At 34.6% G+C, this 27,088-nt stretch overlaps 1 protein-coding gene across 4 annotated transcripts in view; it reads left to right on the plus strand.

The window, feature by feature from the left end:
• The window catches only part of LOC140604881 (A disintegrin and metallopeptidase domain 3-like), a 101,971-nt gene that overhangs the window by 48,069 nt on the left and 26,814 nt on the right, over positions 1 to 27,088 (plus strand). For 3 of the 4 annotated variants that reach the window (XM_072776549.1, XM_072776547.1, XM_072776551.1), the window contains 4 exons: positions 13,759 to 13,857; positions 15,519 to 15,714; positions 16,201 to 16,291; positions 16,486 to 16,678. In XM_072776549.1, the coding sequence (XP_072632650.1) occupies positions 13,759 to 13,857; positions 15,519 to 15,714; positions 16,201 to 16,291; positions 16,486 to 16,678 (579 nt within the window). Of the gene's footprint in view, positions 1 to 13,758; positions 13,858 to 15,518; positions 15,715 to 16,200; positions 16,292 to 16,485; positions 16,679 to 17,803; positions 17,943 to 27,088 lie in introns of those variants that run through there. The other variant, XM_072776550.1, reaches the window with a different exon arrangement.

Below are 27,088 nucleotides of genomic sequence, written 5' to 3' on the forward strand. Positions count from 1 at the left end.
CAATACTATGTCATTTCAAGGATCTTCTGAATTCATCAAAGTGACTGCAGTGGCTCAATAAGTTACTACGTGTATGTTGTATACCTCTTCATCTCCTAATTTCCATTCTTGCATCTGGAGGAACTTCATTTATTTTAACTTGATCTCACAGAATTGGATTAATAATAATCCTTGGCTTATTATTTTATGTTTAGCTTTTTGCTATTGCCCTTTTTTAGTTGTGTGTGGTAAGATAGCTAATCACTGTATTTTGTTGTGCCTGTTTTCATATACTAATGCATGGTGAGTTTTTGGAATGTTCTATGTTCACTTGAGAAAATGTTAACTCTTGAATTGTTAGAATCAAAATTCTATACAACTTAATTACATGATAATTTTTAGGTGAATGCCTCATATCTTCTGTATTTTTATGAGTTTTATTTGCCTGAACTTGGTACTTGAGAGATAATATTGATACCTTTAACCATACAGTTCGATTTGCCTAATTCTCACTATACATTATCCAATTTATGCTTTCTGTTTTTTGAAGCTGTTTTATATGGTGAAGAGATATATTATGACGATTATTTTTTAAGATTTTATTTACTTATCTGAGAGAGAGAGAGATAGTGAGAGAGAGAATGAGCAGGGGCAGGGAGAGAGAGAAGCAGGCTCCCTGCTGAGCAGGAGCTGGATTCCAGGCCCCTGGGATCATGACCTGAGCAGAAGGCAGACACCTAACTAACTGAACCACCCAGGTGCCCCAATTATGAGTGTTATATCTTCCTAAAAATTTAACTTTTATTTTCAAATGCTGAATCTCTTTAATGTTGCTTTTTGTTTTAAAGTCTATTTGGTCTGACATTATCTATGTATCTATGCACACAGTAGCTACTACCCTTAATTGATATTTCCCTGTTATTTCTCTCTTCTCATTTCATTTTCCTGTACTATTAAGTTCAAGATCTACACTGGGTTTTGAGTTACTATCCAGTCTGTCTTTGATTAATCAGATTATCTTCTTAAACATCATTGTGATTAACATTTTTGCATATTTTTCATTAACTAAAGTCCATAATTTATTTGGATTTTTTTTCTTTTTACTCAATAGCATCTTTCTGTAACAGAATCTTCCCTAGGTAATTCATTACACTTAGCTGTTATGACTTTTTACACTCCTCTAGACTGCATATTTTTTATAATTTTATTAGCCTCAAATTTTTCATGTTTTTTTTTAAATTTTTATCTATTTATGATAGTCACAGAGAGAGAGAGAGAAAGAGAGAGAGAGGCAGAGACACAGGCAGAGGGAGAAGCAGGCTCCATGCACCGGGAGCCTGACGTGGGACTCGATCCCGGGTCTCCAGGATCGCGCCCTGGGCCAAAGGCAGGCACTAAACCGCTGCGCCACCCAGGGATCCCAATTTTTCATGTTTTTAAATTGAATTTCTGTTCATTTTTTTTAATCTGTGTGCTTTGTTTTTCTTTCTTCCACCATTTATTTCTATAGCTTAGTGGATGTGTACTTTTAATTTTCCTCTAGTGATTATTCTTGCATTTTTACTATACATATGTAAATTTTAACCATATCTAGGCCACCTCCAAAATAACAGGGCTTAACTTACATAACATTTTTGTAAACATTGCATTTCTGTCACCTCTGTACTTTACATTAGAAAATGCCCTGAAGATTTTATTCAGAAAGTACTCTTTTTTTTATCTATTGTTCTTTTTGGTTATTAGTATTTCTTTGCATGTCACAGTTCCCTTCTGAGGGAATTTCATTTAAATTATATTCTCTTTCTTAAAATATACTAAGAAAGCATAATAGTGCATACTAATATACTAGTATATACTAAGAGAATATGCTTTAGTATATTTTAGTATTCTTCACTATATTTTAGTTCTCTTGAAAATAAATTTTCAATATACTTTAGTATATTTTATACTAAATATACTTTAGTATATTTTAGTTCTTTTGAAAGGTAGTTTTCTGCCCACTTTAACAATAAATATCTCATACTCATCATTTCATTGTGATATAAAATACACAAGAAATATATGCATGGAAGATGAATAAAATGTGCAATGGATAGATACTTAACAAGCACCTGAATAATTTGCACTCAGGCCTCATCAAGTAAGTTTGAAATTGATCCCTGCTCTTCAGTTTTCAGGAAGAGTTTAGAAGGGTAAGTGTTAAACCTTTTGTCAGTGTTTGAGAATTCACCAGTGAAGCCCTTTGATCTTGGCTTTATGATTCTTGGGAGGTTTTGGATTACTGACCCTATCTCCTTACTAGTAGTCAGTTTATTCATATTTTCTATTTATGATTCAGTTTTGGTATATGTGTCTCTAAGAATTTATACATTTCTACTAAGTTATTCATAATAATCTCTTATGAACTTTTGTATTTTTTAGTATCCATTGTAACCTCTCCCTTTCCATTTCTGATTTTATTTATGTAACCTCTCTGTCATTTTCTCGTGAGTCTAGCTAAAAGTTATCATATTTTTAATCTTTTGAAAGAATTGGCTTTTAGTTTCATTGATCTTTTCTATTAGGCTTTCAGTCTCCCTTTAATTTACTTCCATTTCATTTTTGTTATTTTCTTCCTTCTACTAACTTTGTTCTTCTTTTCCTACCTACTTTAGGTATAAAGTTAGATTGTTTGAGATATTTTTTATTTCTTGAGATAAGCCTATGTTGCTATGTACTTCCCACTTGGAACTGCTTTTGCTGCATCACATTTTTCTGGGTTGCATTTAAATTTTTATTTGTCTCAAAATATCCTTTGATTTTTAAAAAATTTCTTCATTGACCTATTGGTTATTCATTAGCATATTGTTTTACCACCACATATTTGTAATTTTTCCAATTTTCTTCTTGCAATTGATTTCTTCTTTCATATCTTTGTCAGATAAGATGTTGGATAAGATTTTAGTCTTCTTAAAACTACTAAGACTTCCTTTGTGGCCAACACATGACCTAAAATGGAGAATATTTCATGTGAACTTGAGAAAAATGTGTATTCTTTCTGCTTTTGGATGGAATGTTGATCTATTAGTCCATCTGGTCAAATGTGTTCTTTTTTCTTTTCTTAGGAAATTAAAATAATAATAATTCTGAAATTTCACAAGTCTACATTAATGTGTTTTTAAAACTATGCAATTGGCTTTTTTTTCTCTCCAAATTTTCACTTAAACTCCAGTTAGTTAACAGGCAGTGTAATATTAATTTCAGTAGTAGACTTTAGTGATTCATCATTTATATAAAACACACAGCGCTCATCACAAGTGCCCTCTTTAAAGCTTATCACTCATTTAGACTGCCCCCCTCCACTGCAGCAATACTCAGTTCTCTATAGTTAAGAACATAATCATAATAGAGATGCCTCTCTATTTTTTCCCTAGGGTCACTGTTTTATTTCTTAAATTCCACATATCAAGGAAATCACATGGTATTTGTCTTTTTGTGACTGACTTATTTTGCATAACATAATACTCTCTAGATCCATCCACATCATTGCAAGCAGCAAGATTTCTTTTTTTTAAATAGCTGAGTAATATCCCATTGTATATATATACCACACCTGCTTTATCCATTCATCAATTGATGGACATTTGGGCTCTTTCCATAATTTGGCTAATGTTGATAATGCTGCTTGCTTAAACCTCAGGGTGCATGTATCCCATCAAATCTGTATTTTTGTATCCTTGGGTAAATACCCCATATGCAACTGCTGGATCATAGAGTGGTTCTGTTTTTAACCATTTGTCCCATTTTCACTGAAGACATCAGTGCCCAATTTTGCTTCTGCCTGCCATACCTAGCCAGATGATCCATAGAACCCATCTTTGTTGTATCACAAAGGCATTGCGACCTTATCTTTGGTTTTTAACAAAAAGGACTTATGATGTGTCGAGGTGGTCTTCATTATATTTATATAGTGGAATGTTTATCCATGAAATTATTAATGAATGTTTAGGTTGTTTTCATTTGCAGCTATTATGAAAAATGCTTCTAAGGAATATTCATGTTCAGATCTTTTGTTGAATTTATGTTTTTATTTCTGCGGATATATAGTGGTGGGATTGCTAAATCATATGTTAATTTACTCTTAAATCTATAACAAAATGTCAAACTGCTTTCCCAAATATTGTAATATTTTACATTCAAAAAATCTGAGTATGAGAGTGATAGTTTTTAATCCTTATCAACTTTTGTTATTGCCATTCTTTTACATTTTAGTCATTTGAATGTGTGCATTGTGGCTTCATTTTGTATTTTCCTGATGACTAATTATATTTGACATTGTTTCATATGATTATGGGAATTCTATATGTCCCCATTTTTTAAAAAATTTTTATTTATTTATGATAGTCACAGAGAGACAGAGAGAGAGGCAGAGACACAGGCAGAGGGAGAAGCAGGCTCCATGCACCGGGAGCCTGATGTGGGATTCGATCCCGGGTCTCCAGGATCGCGCCCTGGGCCAAAGGCAGGCGCGAAACCGTTGCGCCACCCAGGGATCCCTGTCCCCATTTTTAAAGTGTCTATTCAAACATTTTGTACATATTTATTTTCTTAATGATATCTTTCAAAAAGTTAAAGTTTTTTTTAATAATAAATTTATTTTTTATTGGTGTTCAATTTGCCAACATACAGAATAACACCCAGTGCTTAAAGTTTTTAATTGGATAAAGCTGTTTATCATTTTTTTTCTTTTATGCATTATACTACTTGTGCCCTATCTCTTCCAAGGTTGTAAAGATTTCTCATAAATGTTTTTCTAGAATTTTTTTTGGTTTTAGCTTATATATATATATATATATATATATATATATATATATATATATCTATGATCCATGTTAAGTAATGTATGTAAATTAAGCATAGGGTATTTTTTTTCTATATGTATGTATATCCAATTTTGACTGAGATTTTTAAAAATCTTGATGAATTTGAGGAGAGTGGACATATTCATAATGTTATGATTTTCAAAAGATGAGCATATTTTGTTTCACTTATTTAGTATCTTTAATTCTTAAAGTTAACTCTAAATATTTAATGTTTTTGAATGTTATTGTAAAATGAGTACTTGCAAAAATTTTAATTCCCAGTATCCTTTGCAGGCATATAGAAATAGAATTAAATCATGACAATTGTTGATGCCTTCTATTAATGTTACTTTGAATGACTGATTTACATTTTGGAAAATACTTACAAAATATCTAAATTAGAATTATCAACTGAAATTAGTATATAAAAAGAATATGCTTCTGGGGTTTATTCCAGAAGTAAACATTTCAGTATTTTTCAACATATATTAAGTTTACCAAGAGAGAAAAATTGTAGGATATTAAATATTGAAGAGAATTTGATAATGGTTTGGACAAGTAGGAGAAAAAGAAATGTCTTTTTGACTCTCAAATTTCTCAATGATGAACCTTAGCTACCTATTTTATAAAGTTCTGGCTTCTAGTCCCATGATGAGATTCTATTCCTACAGCACAGTTGCCCTTACAAGTCAATTTCTAAGCCAGGCATTTAGTCTAAATTTACATTATTCATCGAATATTGTGAAAACTTGCTCTCTACTATAGGCCCTTTCTTTGATACTATCCTGGGAATTCCCTGTCATGTCATTGATTTTTGTCCCCCCCCACATTAATATTTAATGTATATTCAATCCTCTATCTTCCCTACTCTAGATAATTTTTCATTAAAATACTTATATTGTGAAGAATAACAAACTTTTGTTAATATTGAAATATAAAAATGAAAAAGAATATCATCTGACTCCTATAAATTCAAAAGATGTTATATAGTAATAAAGGTTTGATATACTTTAATAATACACTAACTTTGCAGTTAGTGTGAAAACATTGTATCTAATTTTATATAAAATATTACATGATAATCCAGGTATTACAAAAGGTCAGGAATAAATTGTTGTGTTATAAAGGCACCTAAAAAATTTATCTTCTATTTCAGAAGAAAAATCTCTCATCAAAGCTGCTCTTACAACTTAACACTCAAAACAATTCCATGTATTATAGTTTTCAGAGTATAGGTCTTTCACCTTTTTGGTTAAGTTTATCCCTAGGTAATTTTTTTTTTTTCTGCAAATATAAATGGTGTTGTTTTCTATTTGTTTTCTTTCTGCTACTTTGTTATTAGCATATAGAAACACTATTGGTCTGGGCATTAATTTTGTATCCTGCAACTTTACTGAATTCATTTATTATTTCTAGTAGTTTTTTGGTGGGGTTTTTGAGATTTTCTGAGTATAGTATTATGTTATCTGTAAATAGAGACAGCTCAACTTCTTTACCAATATGGATGGCTCTTCTTTCTTTCTCTTGTCTGATTGTTGTGGCTAGGACTTCTAGTACTATGTTGAATAAAAGGGATAAGAGTGGAATCTTGTTTCTGATCTTAAAGAAAAACTCCCAGTTTTTCCACACCAAGTATGATATTAGATGTGGTGAAAGATCTGTACTCTGTAATCTAAAAATCATTGATGAAAGAAATTGAAGATGACACAAATGGAAAGATACTCCATGATCATAGATTGGAAGAATTAATATTGTTAAAATGTTCATATTACCCAAAGCAATCTACAGATTCTGTACAATCCCTATCAAAATACCATCAGCATTTTTCACAGAACTAACACAAATAACCCTAAAATTTATATGGATTCACAGAAGACCCTGAATAGCCAAAGTGATCTTTGAAGAACAAAGATGAGAGTATCACAATCTCGGAATCAGAGATATATTACAAAAATGTAGTAATCCAAATAGTATGGTCCTGGCATAAAGTTAGACACATCAATCAATAGAATAGATCAAAAGCCCAGAAATAAATCCGAATTTATATATTCGATTAATCTTTGACAAAAGAGGCAAGAATATACAATTGGGAAAAGACAGTCTCTTACCATTTCCAAATGGTGTTGGAAAAACTGGATGGCTAAAATGCAAGAGTGAAACTTGACCATTTAAACTATACACAAAATAAACTCAAAATGGATTAAAGACCTAAGTGTGATCCTGAAACCATGAAAATACTAGAAGAGATTTTTAGAGGCAATAATTACTATGGCTTCAATCATAGCAACATTTTTCTACCTATGTCTCTTCAGGCAAGGGAAACAAAACTAAAAATAAACTATTGAGACTTACATCAAGATGAAATGCTTTTGTATGGTGAAGGAAGCCATCAAGAAAATAAAAAAGCCAAGGAGATTCCAGGAACATGGCAGAGTAGCAGGACCCTGAGCTCACCCTGCCCCATGTTTACAACTAGATATCACTCATATCTGAGTTTATAAGCCAGAGAGCGTCCTGAAGACTGTCAGAACAAACTCCACAACTACATGTAGGGAAGAAGGTGAATCTGAGAGGTTAAGAAAGGCAGACACAGTGGCTGAGAGTTGTCTGCAGGAGGGAGTTGCAGGTGTGCAGAGTGGAAAGTACTAGGGAGACCACATGGGGAAAATGAGTCCCTATAATGTCCAGCCTTGAAAACCAGAGGGACTGAACTGTGCTTGTATAACCAGGGGGACTTGTAGCCTGGAGCTTTAAAAGTCAGCTGACTAGGCACTGAACTAACCTGGAGGGCAAGTGATAGCTGGGTCCCCACACTTAAAAAGACAACAGCCTACAGGAGGCAATATTGAATAGACATTTTGCACAATGCCTGGGGCAAACGGGAGAGATACCTCTTTATAAGGATTTAGAACATGTTGGGGTCTTTTCTGGGAACAAAGGAGCTGGCAGCTGCCATTTTCCTCCACAATCCCACAGCATAAACACAGAGCCGAAGGTGCAAAAGGTGGTGCCACATGTATACCTGCTACCTAACCTGCTAGCACTTTGAGCCACCCACTGAAGACTTGCCCACTCCAAGCCTTCTAGCCTCAGAGCTGGGCTTAGTGGGAATTGTTTTAATGCTGCACACCCTGCCCAACTTCTGCCTCCAGGCCCTGCATCCCAGGATTAATGGCTCAGTACAAATTTTGCTAACTGCTGTGTTTTGCCCCACCCACCTGCAGAAGGTAAAGACATTACAAGTCCCCAGCTTCTGCCACAATTCACTCCCAAGCCATCAGGCAGACAGACATCACATCATCCTGGTTGTCACAACTGCAGTGTGCTGCCTGTAGAAGCTGCTTTCAGGCAAACAGTCTTGAGCAATGCAATGTAGAGAGGGCCCCAGTGACCACCTGGCTGAATACAGACAGCCCCATCAGGCCACTCACCTCAAGATATCCATGACCTAACAAACCAATAAACTACTTAAAACTAGGCAGTTTTAAATAAATAAAGGGAATATTCCCTTTCATTAGATAAAAGGAAAAATTCCACACATCCCATACCTCCTCACTTTCCCACTTTAAATATGGCTCCCATTGCAGACAGCCTCTCTCTCTCCTTTGTTGTCCTGCCTCCAGCCCCCCTCCCTTGTAGTGTATTCAATAAACTAATGTCTCCTTTGTTCCATACCACTTTCACTGCCCATACCACTGGCTTTCACCCAATCATTGCTCCACATTTGGGGGCCACCGACTGATTGAGATAGACACCACACAGCATCCCTCTCTGCTTCTGCTAACATGCACTGTGCCCCTGACTACTACTTTGCTTTGGGAATCTAACATAAGACTACTGGTTCAGCATAAGTTTTGCTAATGCTGTGAGTGCCTTATCCAGCCACAACCTTGCTCTATGCCCAGCCTCTGTGTTCACAGATGCCTCACACTGTGGCCAGCCACCACATGATCCTGGCCACTTTGCCATCCACACACACTGCACCCTGGCTGCTGCCACTAACATGTGCCATGTCCCTGGCCACTGCTGCACTTTGGGGATCTGAGCCTAGGACTAGCAGCTCAGTGCAAATTTTGCTAAAACCATCACACCACTGTGAGCCCTCCTGCAGTCATGTCCCTGAGAGCTAGCCTGCCTGGGTCTCACTAACACCACAGAGAGCAAGCACAGCCCACAACAGGCAGAGAATCAGTGCAGAAGTCTGAACTGAAAGGAAAAGACATTGAGACACAATAGCAAGACATAAACAACACACATAGGAGACTCCTCTGACATTCCAGGTTCTGGTGAACAGAGGATACTGCACTGCAGGGCACTGTAGGACCTCTTCTTTATAAAGTCACTACTTTAAAGAGCAAAGGATATAATTTTCCTAACACAGAGAAACAGAGGAAGACAAAATGAAACAGGAACTTGTCCCAGATGAAAGAACAAGACAAAATCACAGCAGGAGATCTAAGTGAAACAGAAATAAGTAATATTCCTGATAGAGAATTTGATGATTATAAAGATACTCACTGGAATTCAGAATAAAGTGGAAGAGATCAGATAAAGCCTAGATAAAGAGATAAAAAATAACAGAGACTCAATAAATAAAATGTAAACTACAATGGATAGATTAAATAGTAGGCCATAGGAAGCAGAGGAATGTATTAGTGACCTAGAGAATAGAGTAATGAAAAGTAATCAAGCTAAACAAGGGAGAGACAGAGTGTATTTTTATTATGCAATAATTACTGTCATTATTGCATAATCACATTCACCTTTTAGGGATCCCAGAAGAGGAAGAGAGAGAAAGTGAGGCTGAAAATGTATTTGAAGAAATAATAACTGAAAACTTCCGAAGTCTAAGGAGGGAGATAGAGATCCAGATTCAGGAGGCACAGAGATCTTCAGAAAAACTCAACCCAAAGAGGTCCACACCAAGACATATAGTAATTAAAATAGCAAAGAATAGTGATAAAAAATTTTAAAGTTTACAAGAGAATTAAAGACAGTTACATAAAAAGGAAACACCCCATAAAGCTATGAGTTAGTTTTTTCAGCAGAAATTTTGCAAGCCAGAGGAGAGTGGAATGATGTGCTGAGGGAAAAATCGGTATTCAAGAATATTCTATCCGGCAAGACTATAATTCAGAATAGAAGGAAAGATAAGAGTTTCTTAGACAATCAAAAACTAAAGGATTTCATAACCACTGAACCAGCTTTACAAGAAATAGTAAAGGGCATACTTTGAGTGGAAAGGAAAGACTATACAAAAAATAAAAACCACAAAAGCAGTAAAAAATAAGTGTTTCTGTAAAAGTCAATTAAGGTATTCCTAAAATAAAAAGATATAAAATATGATAACAAATATCTGAAATATGAAAGGGAGAGGAGTACCAAATGAGTTCAAAATTATAAGTGACGATCAGTTTAATATAGACTACTATGTGCAGATGTTATATATAAAACAAATAGTAATTATAAATCAAAAAACAGTAATGGATGTGCAAAAAATAGAATAAGGTATTCAAGTATATCACTAAAGAAAACCAACAAAACATGAGATAAAAAGAAGAAAGGATCAGAGTAAAGCTACAAAAATAACCATAAATCAAGTAACATAATGGCAATAAATACATACCTATCAATAATTACTTTGAATGTAACTGCACTAAATACCCCAACCAAAGACAGAGCATGTTAGGGTGGATAAAATAAACAAGAACCATCCATGTGCTGCCTACAAGAGACTCATTTCAGACCTAAAGATACTGTAGATTGAAAGTGAGGAGATGGGGAAACACTAATCATGCAAATACAAGAAAGAAACGTGTAACAGCACTACTTGCATCAGATAAAATTTAAATTTAAATTTTAAATTTTTAAAATTTAAATTCCAGTTACATATAATGTAATACTAGTTTCAGGTATACAATATAATGTTTTGACAATTCTATACCACACCTGGTGTTCATCAAAACAAGAGCAGTCCTTAACACCATCACCTATTTAACACATCCCCCTACCCACTTCCCTTCTGGTAACTATCAGTTTATTCTCCATAGTTAAGGGTCTGTTTCTCGGTTTGTCTTTCTTTTTTCCCCTCTTTGCTTATTTGTTTTCTTAAATTCCACATATGAGTGAAATCACATATTTTTCTTTCTCTTACGGACTTATTTCACTTAGCATAATACACTTAGCATAATACATCATACATATATGCCACATCTTTATCTATTCATAAATCAGTAGACTCTTGGGCTGCTTCCATAATTTGGCTATTGTAGATAATGCTGCTATCATTGGGTTCCTCAATCCCTTGGAATTAGTATTTTTGTATTCTTTCAGCAATTACCTAGTAACACAACTAGGCTAGTTTTAACTTCTTGAAGAACCTCCATACTGTTTTTCATAGTGGCTGTACCATTTTAAATTCCCACCAACAGCGCAAAAGGGTTCCCCTTTCTCCACATCCTTACAAACCAAGAAACAGACTTTTAACTATATAGAAGAAAGAGATATTTATCAGAGGGGAGGTGGGTAGGGGGATGAGTTAAATAGGTGATGAGGATTAAGGAGTGCACTTGGCATGCTGAGTACTGGATGATGTATGGAATCTGAAAGTAATATAACACTGTATGTTAACCATACTGGAATTAAAATAAAGAAAAAAAAAGGAAAATGAAATGGGGCAAGATATTTGCAAAGGATATACCCGATAAGGGGTTAATATAAAAAATACATATAGAATTGATATAACAACATAAAAAAACAATCTGATTTAAAGTTGAATAGACATTTTTCCAAAGAAGACATCTAGATGACCAATGGACACATGAAAAGATGCTCAACATCACTTATCATCAGGGAAATGCAAATCAAAGTCACAATGACATGTCACCTTACACTGGAAAGAATAGATAACAATAAAAAAACCCATAAGAAATAACAAGTATTGGTAAGGATGTGGAGAAAAAGGGAATTGTACACTGTGGGAATTTAAATTGGTGCAGCACTGTGAAATACAGTATGGAGGCAAAAATTGAAAATAGAAATTCATATGATCCAGTAATTCCACTACTGGTATTTACCGAAAGAAAACAAAAACACTAATTCAAAAAGACATACACATCACTTATCACATTATTTACAATGGCCAAGATATGGAAGCTATTGTCCATCAATGGACAAATTGATAAGGAAAATGATACATACACACACACACAGAATGGGATATTCTGCAGCTGTAAAATAGGCTGAGTTCTGCCATTTGAGAAAACATGGATATACTTAGAGGGCATTTTTCTAAGTGAAGTGAGTCAGACTGAGAAAGAAAAATGCCATATGATTGCACTTCTAAGTGGAATCTAAAAAAAAAAAAAAAAGCCAAATGTATAAACAAACAAAAAGCAAAATCAGATCTATAAATACAAAGAACAAACTGATGGTTACCAGAGGGGTAGAGAGTGAATGGTTGGGCAGGATAGATTAAGGGGAGAGAGAGATACAGGTTTCCAGTTATGGAATGAATAAGTTACAAGAATAAAATGCATTGCATAAGGAATATAGTCAATGATATTGTTAGAGTGATGTATGGGGACTGATGTAGCTACACTTACAGACCTAGCATAATGTATAAACTTGTCAAAGTACAAAGTTGTACACCTGAAACTAGTATAACATTGTGTGAACTATACTCAAATTAAAAATTCAATGTAGGTTTGCCTGGGTGGCTCAGCAGTTGAACGTCTGCCTTTGGCTTAGGGCATGATCTCAGAATCCCAGCCCACATCGGGCTCCCTGTGAGGAGCCTGCTTCTCCCTCTGCCTGTGTCTCTGCCCCCTTCTCTGTGTCTCAAATAAATAAATAAATAAATAAATAAATAAATAAATAAATCTAAAAAAAAAGGTAAAATGAAAATAAGTGAATATATGTGAATATATGACACTAACATTTTATAAACATAAACTCACATATTTAGTGGGGTCAGGGTGGAATAAAGTTTTACCCATAAACTTAAAGAACAAAAGAAGAAAAAAATAAGATGATGATTCTCAGATTTCATGGGTATACCATTTCACAATATCACAATTTCAAAGACTTACCTGAACAATAAATCAAAACAAAAGTAAGTGTCATGACAAATTTTAAAATGTAGTGATATACATTGGTGGCTAGAAGTTAACATCATTAATATAGTGCTTATAAATAAAATAAACAGGAATACATGAACAGAAATACAGACACAAAATATAAAATAAACCATAATGTGCAGATATGTGACATTTTCAGCACTCTAGCAATAAAAATAATATTGAAACAAATATAAATACAGTTATTTGTGCCTTTCCACTTTAATAATTTTTAGATATTACTATCAGTCTTGTAAAACATCACTCTTTTACTGTATGAAAAGAAAAAATTGTATATTATGAAGAGTCATATTTTTGTGCTCTATTATCTAATAATTTCTAGAATTAATATTTAATATAAGGCCTTAGAGCTAAAAAGATAAACTATTTTCTTTGACCCATTATTTATGATAATAAAATGTTATAGATTAGAATATCTATGCTGTTACATGCATAAATTGTTATATGTTCCCAATATGAGATCTTGAGGAGGTCTGGTAAAATAGAAAAGTACTTAGGGCATAATAAATTAAAAACTAAGAAGTTAGAGTGCATTCAATTACATACTCCTAGAAGATTGAAAGAAATTGCATTCAGTTTTTTGTAGTTCAGTTTCTTGAGTATAGAAGCATGGATTTAATTACCATCTTTTTTTTTCCTATGCTGAAAATATAAGTTTAGATGTAGTGTTAAATACAGAAGTGAAAATCATACTGTGTTTGTAATTAACTTGAGGAAATATTTTGTATATTTTGAAATACATGCATTTATTTATTTGATTGAAAATTCCTATTATTTAACTCTTTTATTTTGGCTTATAGGAATGCAGTCATAGAAAATGTTGTAACCCTGTAGATTGTACTCTGATTGGATTTGCAGAGTGTGGCAGCGGACCATGCTGTGATAGAAAAACTTGTCTGGTAAGCTTTCAAAATACTATTTGGTTTTCTTCCATATTTTTTTGTGTTGTGTGTTCATTTTTTTTTTAGCATTTTTTAGACTGTTTTTTTTACACAGCTTTCAAATATGCAATTTTATGTGCCTGACTTATATATACAATATGTATCTTTATGTACCTGATACATACATTTAGTTAATTCATACATTCATACAACTTTATGTACCTGACTCAGGTACATACATTCATATATGTACTTAATTCTAAGTTCCAAGGATGTCTTTAGATCTTTTCCAACCTCCTTAGCTATGCCTTTCACTGCATCATTTTTAATCTACTCAGGACCCATCCAGTTATGATTCAGTATTAATTTCTGATTATTTGGACACTATGAATTATTCTTGGTCATACCTGAATTTAGCTCTTCACGATCAGGCAATTTATGACAAAATTGAAAATAAGCTGCCCAACACACAGTTGACATACAATATTTGAATAAACAGACAATAACAATCTATAGTCAGCAAGATGTAGCATGTTTAGTACTGAAGTTCTATGCAAGGACTCCTGGTCCCAGAAGTGGATTGAATCATTGACTTCCCTTGGCAAGTTTTCCATTCAGTTTTCCTTTATTGCCACACCTAAAAGGAGTCTGAGTAAGATTTGTGTTTGGGGATCACTTCATTGCAGCCTCTTGCTGCCTTTGTGTCACTTTCAGGTGTCAACAACAGTCATAGAAGCTGATCCATTAGAGATTTTGATTGGTAGGTTCTCTGTCAATGAAATCTCTCCTAACATCATTCTACTTTGTTCCGTGTGTTTCTTTTTCACTCTCTGTGCTAGTAGTTAAAGCCAGTGGTCACTTGTCTTAAAGGAGCATGAATAAAGAGGCAAGTCTAGAGTTTCTTTCTTTTTTTTTTTTTTTTTTTTTAAGTCTAGAGTTTCTACTACTTAGCTATAAAGCTTATCATTCTTCCATTCACCAGAACTCTCATCTTGGCCTTGGTCTCCAAATCAGCGGTATTGAACAATAAGACTTTTCTACACAGTCCTTTGCCCTTTTCCGTACACATGGGGATAATTCCTACATTTGGTAGAGCCTTTAAAAAAATTAAGAGTAAGATCCCATAGCATAACATTTACCATTTTCAGGTGAACAATTTCGGGGCATTCGGTACATTCACAATGCTGTACAACTACCACCTCTACCTAATTCCAAAACATGTTCCTCACTCAAACAGGAGACTCCCAGCCCATTAAGCACTTGCTCTCCTTTTTCCCTCTGCCTCAGTCTCTGACAACCTCCAATTTGTGTTCTTTCTGGAGTAACCTATTCTGGATATTTCATATAAGTAGAAGCATAGAATATGTGACCTTTTGTGTCTGGCTTTCTTAAGATAGTGTTGAAGTTTCATCCACCTTGTAGCATATATATCAGTGCTCCTTCCACTGTATGAATACCACAATTTGTTCATCTATTCATCCATTGATGGACAGTTGGGTTTTTTCCAATCTATTTCATTTGAGCTTTTAAGTAAATTCATAATTTGACTTTAAGTAGTTAAAATGTTACTTCCACTTTTACTAGTGGAAGTAACAGAAATATGCTGCTCTCATTTAAGAATTTTTTTACATTTTTGGTTTACTACTTTAAAAAAATACTAGTTTTTCTTTGTCTCACAGATAGCAGAAAGAGGACGTTTATGTAGGCAAAGGACAGATCCATGTGATTTTCCAGAATTTTGCAATGGAACATCTACATCTTGTGTACCTGATGTGAAATCTATTGATTTAGAACCATGCAATAATAAGACTGCCTTTTGCTTTGGAGGAGTATGCCAAGATCCGGATGTACAGTGTGAAAAATTATTTGGAAAATGTAATCATTGTGTCTTTTGTTCTGGGGTTCATTTACAAACTATATTTTTCTAAAGTCAATAATCCATCCAATAGCCATTATAAAAGATATGTTTTGTTTAAATCCAAATTTGAAAATAAAATTGTGAATCAATGTGACTTTGAACTATGTAAACAGGCAAAACAGATTTAATAAGTACAGGACCAATAAAAGAGGATATTAATCCAATTTCAGGTGATAGGTGCAAAGGAGAGCAGAATATTAGAATTATAGATAAAAGAGCAAATGTCTACTTTCTTAATTATTTCTGCCTGTGATACAATTTTCCTATTCTCAAGTGGGTAGATTTTAGTGTTTCTCCTTCTCATATATCCAGTAGATGACACTAAATATTTATAGCAGATGACACTGACTGGGCATTGCTATTGTCTAGATGTCCCTATAGTAATTAAGCACTTTTATTTTAAAAATTTTTTAAGATGACTAATTATAACTTTATATTTTCAGTTGCTAAAGTTTCTACTTATCTATGTACACAAGAAGTGAATTTTCAAGCAGATATTTTTGGAAATTGTGGAAACACAGGTTGCAGTTTTGGGTGTGTATTTAGCTAACTGCTTTTCTCAAATGCATGTGTGTGTGTATGCAAAAATAAGTTAATACAAATGAGAGATGGACCTAATATATACAGATGAATTTATTTGTTCTATAAGATCATGTATGTTCTGTATGTTCTGAATAACTTTGATGTTATGATCTGAATAACATTTTGAATTATCTTCATATTGCCAGGAGTATCCTTTGTGGAAAGTTAGTTTGTCACTGGACGCATTCAGAAATAGTACCAAAATCATCAGTTCATGATGTTCAATATACTTACCTTGGAGGCCATATTTGTTTGTCAGCCCATGTAAGAAATGACACAACATCTTCAGCTATGGATCTTACCCAAATGAGCAATGGCACTATGTGTGGATACAATAAGGTAAGTAAAAATTTTACTTGATTCCATACATGATACGTGTGTGTGTCTGAGTGTCTGTGTATGTAAGTATTTGTGCATAAGAAAGAGAAAAAAGAGGGTGAGGTCCAAGATGATGATCTAGAAAGACCCGGAACTCACTTCCTCCGCTGGATACACTGCATCTACACTGAGATATAGAACTGTTCCCTCTGGAAAGAGAGAGACTTTAAGATTTTTCATTTATATTTAATATTACAAATTTTGGTTACTGTTTCGTGATCTTAAGATTAAAACATCAGAATTTCTATTAACCAAAGGAATGCTTACTTCACTATCATTTTTTAATTATAAATTTTGCTATAGATATTTAAACTTGTTTTCTCATACTTGAGAATCTAAACCTCTTAGGTAAGCCAGAATCTAATCTTCAAAAATCTGTGTAAATAAAAAACAAAAAAGAATCAGATAATACATGAAAAAGGAGGTCAGAACAATCTAATAAGAACAACGAAGAAAAGCAAAAGAAGCCAAGAATTTAATCTTTCTATAATTGACAATTTGATTGTAATGAAAGTAAAACATTTATTTGTCATTGGCCAACTTGCCTAATTCTTCCTCCAAAAGCAAAATATATGTATGTTAAAAATTTGGCCTTCCCATAAGACACAATAATAAAACAGAGTTTAAGCTTTGTTTATATTTTTTTCTTAAAAATTTTGAGAAACAAAATAAACTTTTTAAACTACCATTAAAAAATAAGTTGACCAAAGGAAAAAAGTACACATATTTTAATAAAAATATTTATATTGAGATATAATATTTTAAGAAATGAAAATCAAGAGGAAAACGGAAGTGACTAGTAAGCTTGTCTAAGAATGAGAAAAGATATTCTGACATAAAAATGACATAATTGCAAAGGAACAAACTATCACTGACTATATTATAAATTAATATGTCATCCTTTCAAAGATATTTAAAATGAAAAAAAATATTTACTATAAATATGACAGAGTAAATACATAAATTTATTAACTAATTTAATCATTAATATACCTTAAGGTGGTATTTGAGTGTGTGTGTGTGTGTGTATGTGTGTGTGGTATAACACATAAAAATAATTTGGTCTTTGTCCCTCATTTTTGGCAGAGTTTCTAAATCCCCTTGGAACTTCCTGTGTGATAAGAATGTGTTCTGTTATTCATCTGCTTCCAACCAAACTTGAGTTTATGCTAATGAGATGACTTAGGGTGGAATCTCTAGATTGCTTTAGGGTGGGACTGGTTATAAGAAAAACCAAATGATTAGAGTTGGAAGACTTAGCCCCACTCACAGACCTCTATGAAAGAAAAGTGGTGTGGCTAGAGGTTGAATTTCATAAAAACTTTTGAACATTGAGATTCAGAGTCTTTCTAAGTTGGTGAACAATTTGCTGCAATGATAAGATGTTTAGAGATGTCATGGGCACTATGACATCCTCTTTGCCCCGTAGTGCCCAGTATAACTTACTCTATGCACTTCTTTCATTCAACTGTGGCTGAGTTGCATACTTTGTAATAAACTGGTAAATATAAGTAAAGTGTTTTCTTGAGTTCTGTGAGCCAAATGAGCAAACTATCAAACCTGAGGAGGGGGCCATGGGAACCTCCAATTTATAAGCCAGATGGTTAGAAGTATAGGTGGTCTGGGATTTGCATCTGGTATCTGACATGGGGGCAGTCTTATGGCACTTTTAAGTTGTAGAATGTGATTTTAACTCCAAATAGTGTCAGAATTGAGTTATATGGAATTATTAGACACTCAGTTGGTATTAAAGAAAACACCACATAATATATATATATCACAACATATACATATATCACAATATATGTGTATAGTATGTATATGTGTATATGCACATACATACACACATACCCCAACATATATCAGTGCAAAAAAGTCTCATGAAATTGAATATATGACTATAGAATATGAAAATGTTCCATCTAACTTGTTACTATATGAATACAAATTAAATGAATATCCAGCAATTATTTTTGTGTTATTTGGGCATTGAAAATAGCATTTGATGGTGAGAAGCATAATTAGTATCATCTTAAACTAAGTATAAATTAGCACATGCCTTCTGTAAAGTGATTTAGAAATATGTAAAGAGTGAGATGCTTGGGTGGTTTAGTCAGTTAAGTTATGACCATGATCTCTGCTTGGGTCTTGATCCGGGGTCATCAGTTTGAACTGTGCTTGGCATGGAGCCTACTTTAAAAATAATGTGTAAAGAGTTTAATATATTAACATACTTTTAAATCCATTTCTAATGTAATAATGAATTAATTTTTAGCTATTAGGAAATATACACTAGTATAGAGCAATTATGAATTGAGTTACAATAGAGAATAAAACTAATACACATTAAACACCAACTGTAGGTTGGTTAAATTATAGTATGCTACATTTCTCTATACAGCAACATTTGCAAATAATTTTTAATGACCCCACCATATATTTCCAACATAGTGTATAAGAAATCAGAGCAAAACCTACAAAACATGCATTTCTTCTGTTTGGATTACACATGGAAATTCTGTGGGTTTTGATTTTGACTGAAGTGTAGATTGTGGTTTTGCTAAAGTTGTCTTGCTGGTCCTTCTCAAGCCAAGATTGTAACAGCCCTGTGACTTTATGTCTTTGAAGTTATATCTTTATAAGTAGTTTAAAAGTGAAGTTTTTAGAAGGAGTGCTAGCATCATGACATTGTGGCATTGATAGCATTTAAAAGCATTTATAACCTAGGAAAACTAAATAAAAGATATGCAAGACAACTTCTACATTGAAACTGCAAAGTATAGTGTAAAGTAGAGATATACTCTAATAGAGAGGATCTACAGAAATGGATGAGCCATCTGGGATGCCTGGGTGGCTCAGTGGTTGAGCATCTGCTTTTGGCTCAGAGCGTGATCCTAGTCCTGGGATCGAATCCCACATCAGGCTTCCTGCGTGGAGCCTACTTCTCCCTCTGGCTATGTCTCTGCCTCTCTTTCTGTGTTTCTCATGAATAAATAAATAAAATTTTTTTAAAAATGGATAGACCATCCTCATTTATTGGAAGACTTAAATTTGTTATGATGTTAATGTTCTCAATCAATAGATGAATATACCACCAAGAAACAAACTCCAAAGGGCAATATAATCAATGTAATTTTATTTTTTAAAAATGATTTTATTTATTTGAGAGAGAAAGAGAGAGATCATAAATAGGAGGGAGAGCAGAGGCAGAAGGAGAGGGAGAAGCAGAGGATCCAGAGGCAGGGCTGGATCCCAGAACCTTAAGAACATTACCTGAGCCAAAGGCAGACACCTAACTGACTGAGCCACTCAGACACCCTGTAGTCAATATAGTTTTAAAGAAAAAGGAAACTGGAAATTCATACTAGTAAATATCAAGACTTACTGTAAAGTTAAAATAATTAAACCATTGCAGTATTGATATAAGAATAGATAAACTAATCTCTAGGCTAAAATAGAAAATACTATTTCAGAGGAATTGCAGATAAAGATTTTTAATACAGAGCTCAAAGAAAATTTAGTGTCTAGTACACTAAAAGATTTCTTAAATGCTACAAAAAGAGTTACATGTATAGGAAAATATTGACAAATATATATGTGATGATTAAAAATGACTAGATAGAGATTTGAGGTTCCAGAAGGATGCACTAGACATACTTTTCTACTATGTACAGTTAAAAAAAACAATTTTATATGTAAGGCAAAAATAAGAAGACTCTGAAAGCTGAAGAGAGAAAGGCAAACTAAGTAGAGACTTCAAAACCCAAGGAACAACATAGCAATGTGTTTCCTTTCCTTTTTGCCTCATATATCCCAAGCTGGGTGTCAGAGAAGCTAGCAACTCAGAAATGCCAAATAGAACAGACAAAAAGAAGTCATCAAGGAAGGCCAAACTTCTTTAGCCAAAAAAGCAGTATAGCAAATAGCACACTTTTAAATAATAGCTGTTCTACTTCAACTGAAAACATAGAAAAAATTGGGGTCATATCTACACTCTCACCAGGGTGGAATGAGCAGAGGCCCAGTGGCATCTGTCCTTCTTTGACCCTTCTAGTAATTAGGAGTTCTTCTCATTTCAGGTGTTAGTGCTGAAACACTAACTGCATGGAGCCTACTTCTCCCTCTGGCTATGTCTCTGCCTCTCTTTCTGTGTCTCTCAAGAATAAATAAATAAAATCTTTTAAAAAATGGATAGACCATCCTCATTTACTGGAAGACTTAAATTTGTTATGATGTTAATGTTCTCAATCAATAGATGAATATACCACCAAGAAACAAACTTCCAACCTTACCTGTCAATAATGAGGCAATGTCCCTTGCCTTTCCTTTAGAGCTCTAACAGGAACTGTTACAACAGGTTTCAACAGGTTTTAGAATCTCATAACATAAAACTAAAAATATCTAGCTTTCAATAAAAAATCACTCTTCATACCAAGAACCAGGAAAATCTCAACTTGAAAGGGAAAAAAACCCAAACACTAATACCAAGACAACACCAAGATGGTTATCAGTATACTTCATAGAATGTAAGCAGCCATCATTAGCATTTTTTAAGAGCAATTACAGACATGATTGAAACTACTAATGAAACAATAGAAAGTACATCTGAAACTAATGGTGTATTATATGTTGGCTAATTGAATCTAAATTAAAAAAAAAGAAAAGAAACAATATAGAAAGTTCTAGTACACCGAGAGAAGATATAAAAAAGAACCAACTGGAAATTAAAAAAATAAAAATAATCAATATATAAAACTCAGTGTGATAGGCTCAGGAGCAGAATGGAGGGGACAGGGTAAAGAATCAGTAACCTGAGGATACAACCATAGAAAATACCTAATCTGAATAACAGAAAGTAGACTAAAAACACAGTGAATAGAGCCTCAGGGACCTGTGAGATTATAACAAAAGATATAATATCCATGACATTGTCATTCTAGAATAGGAGAAAGAATTTAAGGATGGAAAAGTATTTGAGGAAGTGACTCCTGGAAAGAGTTTGCCAGAAAGATTTGCCAAAAAGCATCAACATAAAAACATAAAAATGTAAGAACATGAAGAAATATCATATTGGGTGAACCCAGTAAAATTTACAGTAGGATACAGCATAATTAAATTTATGAAAATTAAGCTGAAGAATCTTTTTTTTCACATTTAATAAACTCTGACTTTGTGTTGATATGTCTCCACACCAAGATATCTATTTTTCTGCTATTAATACAAATCCCTCGGCTAAGCTCCTGACTTTTTTTTTTATTGGAGTTCAATTTGCCAACATATAGCATATCACCCATTGCTCATCCCGTCCAGTGCCCCCATCAGTGCCCATCACCCACTCACCCCAATCCACCACCCACCTCCCCTTCACTACCCCTTGTTCATTTCGCAGAGTCTCTCATGTTCCATCACCCTCTCTGATATTTCCCACTCATTTTCTCTCCTATCCCCTTTATTCCCTTTCACTATTTTTTATATCCCCCGAATGAATGAGACCATATAATGTTTGTCCTTCTCCTATTGACTTACTCACTCAGCATAATACCATCCAGTTCCATCCACATTGAAGCAAATGGTATTTGTTATTTTTAATGGCTGAGTAATATTCCATTGCACATATAGACCACTTCTTTGTTATCCATTCATCTTTCGATGGACACAGAGGCTCCTTCCAGAGTTTGGCTATTGTAAACATTGGGGTGAAGGTGTCCTGGCATATCACTGCATCTGTATCTTTGGGGTAAATCCTCAGCAGTGCAATTGCTAGGTTGTAGGGTAACTCTATTTTTAACTCTTTGAGGAACCTCCACACAGTTTTCCAAAGTGGCTGTACCAGTTCACATTCCTACCAACAGTGCAAGAGGGTTCCCGTTTCTCCACATCCTCTCTCTCCAACATTTGTTGTTTCCTGTCTAGTTAATTATCACCATTCTCACTGCTATGAGGTGGTATCTCATTGTGGTTTTCATTTGTATTTCCCTGATGGCAGGTGATGCGGAGCATTTTCTCATGTGTTTTTTGGCCATGTGTATGTCTCCTTTGGTGAAATTTCTGTTCATGTCTTTTCCGCACTTCAGGATTGGATTGTTTGTTTCTTTGCTGTTGAGTTTAAAGAGTTCTTTATAGATCTTGGATACTAGCCTGTTATCTGATAGGTCATTTGGAAATATCTTCTCCCGTTCTGTAGGTTGCCTTTTAGTTTGGTGGACTGTTTCTTTTGCTGCGCAGAAGCTTTAGATCTTGATTAAGTCCCAATAATTCATTTTTGCTTCTGTTTCACTTGCCTTCATAGAGGTATCTTGCAAAAAGTTGCTGTGGCCAAGTTCAAAAAGGGTGTGGCCTGTGTTCTCCTTTAGGACACTGGATTCTTGTCTCACATTTAGATTTTTCATCCATTTTGAGTTTATCTTTGTGTATGGTGTAAGAGAATGGTCTAGTTTCATTCTTCTGCATGTGGCTGTCTAATTTTCTCAGCACCATTTACTGAAAAGACTGGCCTTTTCCAGTTAATAGTCTTTCCTGCTTTGTTGAATATTAGTTGACCGTAGAGTTGAGGGCCCATTTCTGGGTTCTTTGTTCTGTTCCACTGATCTGTGTGTCTGTTTTTGTGCCAGTACCACACTGTCTTGATGATCGCAGCTTTGTAGTACAACTTGAAATCTGGGATTGTGATGCCCACAGCTCTGGTTTTCTTTTTAAAAAATCCCCTGGCTATTTGGGGTCTTTTCTGGTTCCACACAAATCTTCAGATGATTTGTTCCAACTCTCTGAAGAACGTCCATGGTATTTTGATAGGGATTGCATTGAATGTGTAAATTGCCCTGGGTAGCATTGACATTTTCACAATATTAATTATTCCAATCCATGAGTATGGAATATTTTTCCATCTCTTTGTGTCTTCCTCAATTTCTTTCAGAAGTATTCTGTAGTTTTTAGGGTATAGATCCTTTACCTCTTTGGTTAAGTTTATTCCTAGGTATCTTATACTTTTGGATGCAATTATAAATGGGATTGACTCCTTAATTTTCTTTCTTTAGTCTCATTGTTAGTGTATAGAAATGCCACTGATTTCTGGGCATTGGTTTTGTATCCTGCCACACTGCCGAATTGCTGTATGAGTTCTAACAATCTTAGGGTGGAGTCTTTTGGGTTTTCTATATATAGTATCATGTCATCTGCAGAGAGGGAGAGTTTGACTTCTTTGCCAATTTGAATGCCTTTTATTTCTTTTTGTTGCCTGATTGCTGGGGCGAGGACTTCTAGTACTATGTTGAATAGCATTTGTGAGAGTGGACATCCCTGTCGTGTTCCTGATCTTAGGGGAAAGTCTCCCAGTGCTACCCATTGAGAATGATATTTGCTGTGGGCTTTTCATAGATGGCTTTTAAGATGCTAAGGAATGTTCCCTCTATCCCTACACTCTGAAGAGTTTTGATCAGGAATGGATGCTGTATTTTGCCGAATCTTCCTCTGCATCTTTGAGAGGATCATATGGTTCTTGTTTTTTCTCTTGCTGATATGATCAGTCACATTGATTGCTTTATGAGTGTTGAACCAGCCTTGCATCCTGGGGATAAATCCCACTTGGTCAGGGTGAATAATCTTCTTAATGTACTGTTGGATCCTATTGGCTAGTATCTTGTTGAGAATTTTTGCATCTGTGTTCATCAGGGATATTGGCCTATAATTTTCCTTTAAGGTGGGGTCTTTGTCTGGGTTTGGAATTAATGTGATGCTGGCCTCGTAGAATGAGTTTGGAAGTATTCCATCCCTTTCTATCTTTCAGAACAGCTTTAGTAGAATAGGTATTATCTCTTCTTTAAACGTTCAATAGAATTCCCCTGGGAAGCCATCTGGTCCTGGACTTCTGTGTCTTGGGAGGTTTTTGACGACTGCTTCAATTTCCTCCCAGGTTATCAGCCTATTCAGGTTTTCTATTTCTTCATATTGCAGTATTGGTAGTTTGTGGTTTTCCAGAAATGCATCCATTTCTCCTAGATTGTCTAATTTATTGACGTATAGCTGCTCATAATATGTTTTTAAAATCATTTGTATTTCCTTGTTATTGGTTGTGATCTCTCCTTTTTCATTTGTGATTTTATAAATTTGAGTCTTTTCTCTCTTTAATAAGGCTGGCTAATGGTTTATCTATCTTATTAATTCTTTCAAAGCACCAACTCCTGGTTTTGTTGATCTGTTCCACAGTTCTTCTGGTCTCTATTTCATTGAGTTCTGCTAGAATCTTTATTAACTCTCTTCTTCTGCTGGGTGTAGGTTTTATTTGCTGTTCTTTCTCCAGTTCCTTTAGGTGCAAGGTTAGCTTTTGTATTTGAGTTTTTTCCAGTTTTTTGAGAGATGCTTGTATTGCAATGTAGTTCCTTCTCAGGACTGCTTTTGCTGTATCCCAAAGATTTTGAATGGTTGTATCTTCATTCTCATTAGTTTCCATGAATCTTTTTAATTCTTCTCTAATTTCCTGGTAGGCCCATTCATCTTTTAGCAGGATGGTCTTTAGCCTCCACGTGTTTGAATTTCTTCCAAATTTCTTCTTGTGATTTAGTTCTAGTTTCAAAGCATTATGGTCTGAAAATATGCAGGGGACAATCCCAATCTTTTGGTATCGGTTGAGACCTGTTTTCTGAACCAGTATGTGGTCTGTTCTGGAGATAGTTCCATGTGCACTTGAGAAGAATGTGTATTCAGTTGCATTTGGATGTAAAGTTCTGTAAAAATATCTGTGAAATCCATCTGGTCCAGTGTATCATTTAAAGCTCTTGTTTCTTTGGAGATGTTGTGCTTAGAAGACCTGTCATTTACAGAAAGCACTGTGTTGAAGTCTCCCACTATTAGTGTATTATTCTAAGTATGTCTTAACTTTGGTTATTAATTAATTGATCTACTTGACAGCTCCCACATTAGGGGCATAAATATTTATGATGGTTAGGTCCTCTTGTTAGATAGATCCTTTAAGTATGATATAGTGTCCCTCTTCATTTCTTACTACAGTCGTTGGGATAAATTTTAATTTATCTGATATGAGGATTGCTACCCCAGCCTTCTTTTGAAGACCATTTGAATGGTAAATGGTTCTCCAACCTTTATTTTCAGGCTATATGTATCCTTAGGTCTAAAATGAGCCTCTTGTAGACGGCAAATAGATGGGTCTTGCTTTTTTGTCGAGTCTGAAGCCCTGAGTCTTTTGATGGGATCATTAAGCCCATTCATGTTCAGAGTTACTATTGAAAGATATGAATTTAGTGTCATCATAATACTTATTCAGTCCCTGTTTTTGTGGATCATTTCCTTGGAGTTCCTCTTTCTTTTATAGAGTCCCCTTAATATTTCTTGCAGAGCTGGTTTGGTGGTCACATATTCCTTCAGTTTCTGCCAATCTTGGGAGCTCTTTATCTCTCCTTCTATTCTGAATGGGAGCCTTGCTGGATAGAGTATTCTTGGCTGCATATTCTTCTCATTTAGGACCCTGAATATATCCTGCCAGCCCTTTCTGGCCTACCTGGTCTCTGTGGAGGGGTCTGATGTTAATCTAATATCTCTCTGCATAGAAGTTAGGGATCTCTTGTCTCTTTTGCTGCTTTAAGGATTTTTCTCTTTATCTTCTGAATTTGCAAGTTTCACTATTAAATGTCGATGTGTTGAACGGTTTTTATTGATTTTAGGCGGGGGAATCTCTCTATCTCCTGGATCTGAGTGCCTGTTTCCTTCCCCAAGTTAGGAAAGTTCTCAGCTATGATTTCTTCAAATATGCCTTCTGGTCCTCTGTTCATTTCGGCACCCTCGGGAACCCCAATTAAACGTAGATTTTTCCTTCTGAGGCTGTCATTTATTTCCCTTAACCTTTCCTCCTGGTCTTTTGTTTTTCTCTTTTTCCTCAGCTTCCTTCCTTGCCATCAACTTGTCTTCTATGTCACTCATTTTTTCTTCTACGTCATTAACCCTTGTCATTAGGACCTCCATTTTGGATTGCATCTCATTTAATTGATTTTTAATTTTGGCCTAATTAGATCTAAATTCTGCAGTCATGAAGTCTCTTGAATCCTTTATGCTTTTTTCCAGAGCCACCAATAGCTTTATAATTTGCTTCTGAATTGGTTTTCTGACATTGAATTGTAATCCAAATTCTGTAACTCTGTGGGAGAGAGTACTGTTTCTGATTCTTTCTTTTGTGGTAAGCTCTTCTTTCTAGTCATTTTGCTCAGTGCAGAGTGCCTAAAAACAAGTTGTACTGGAAAAAGGAAGAAAAAAAGGGAAAAACAAAGAAACAAAAAACAAAAAAAACAGGAGGGGTATCCTCTGGTTCTATGTACTGTAAATCCCTCGACTTCCTGTGGAGCTTCCCAGTGCTGCTTGGTCAAG

Source organism: Canis lupus, chromosome 15 (genome assembly GCF_048164855.1).
Source record: "Canis lupus baileyi chromosome 15, mCanLup2.hap1, whole genome shotgun sequence".
Lineage (NCBI taxonomy): Eukaryota > Metazoa > Chordata > Mammalia > Carnivora > Canidae > Canis > Canis lupus.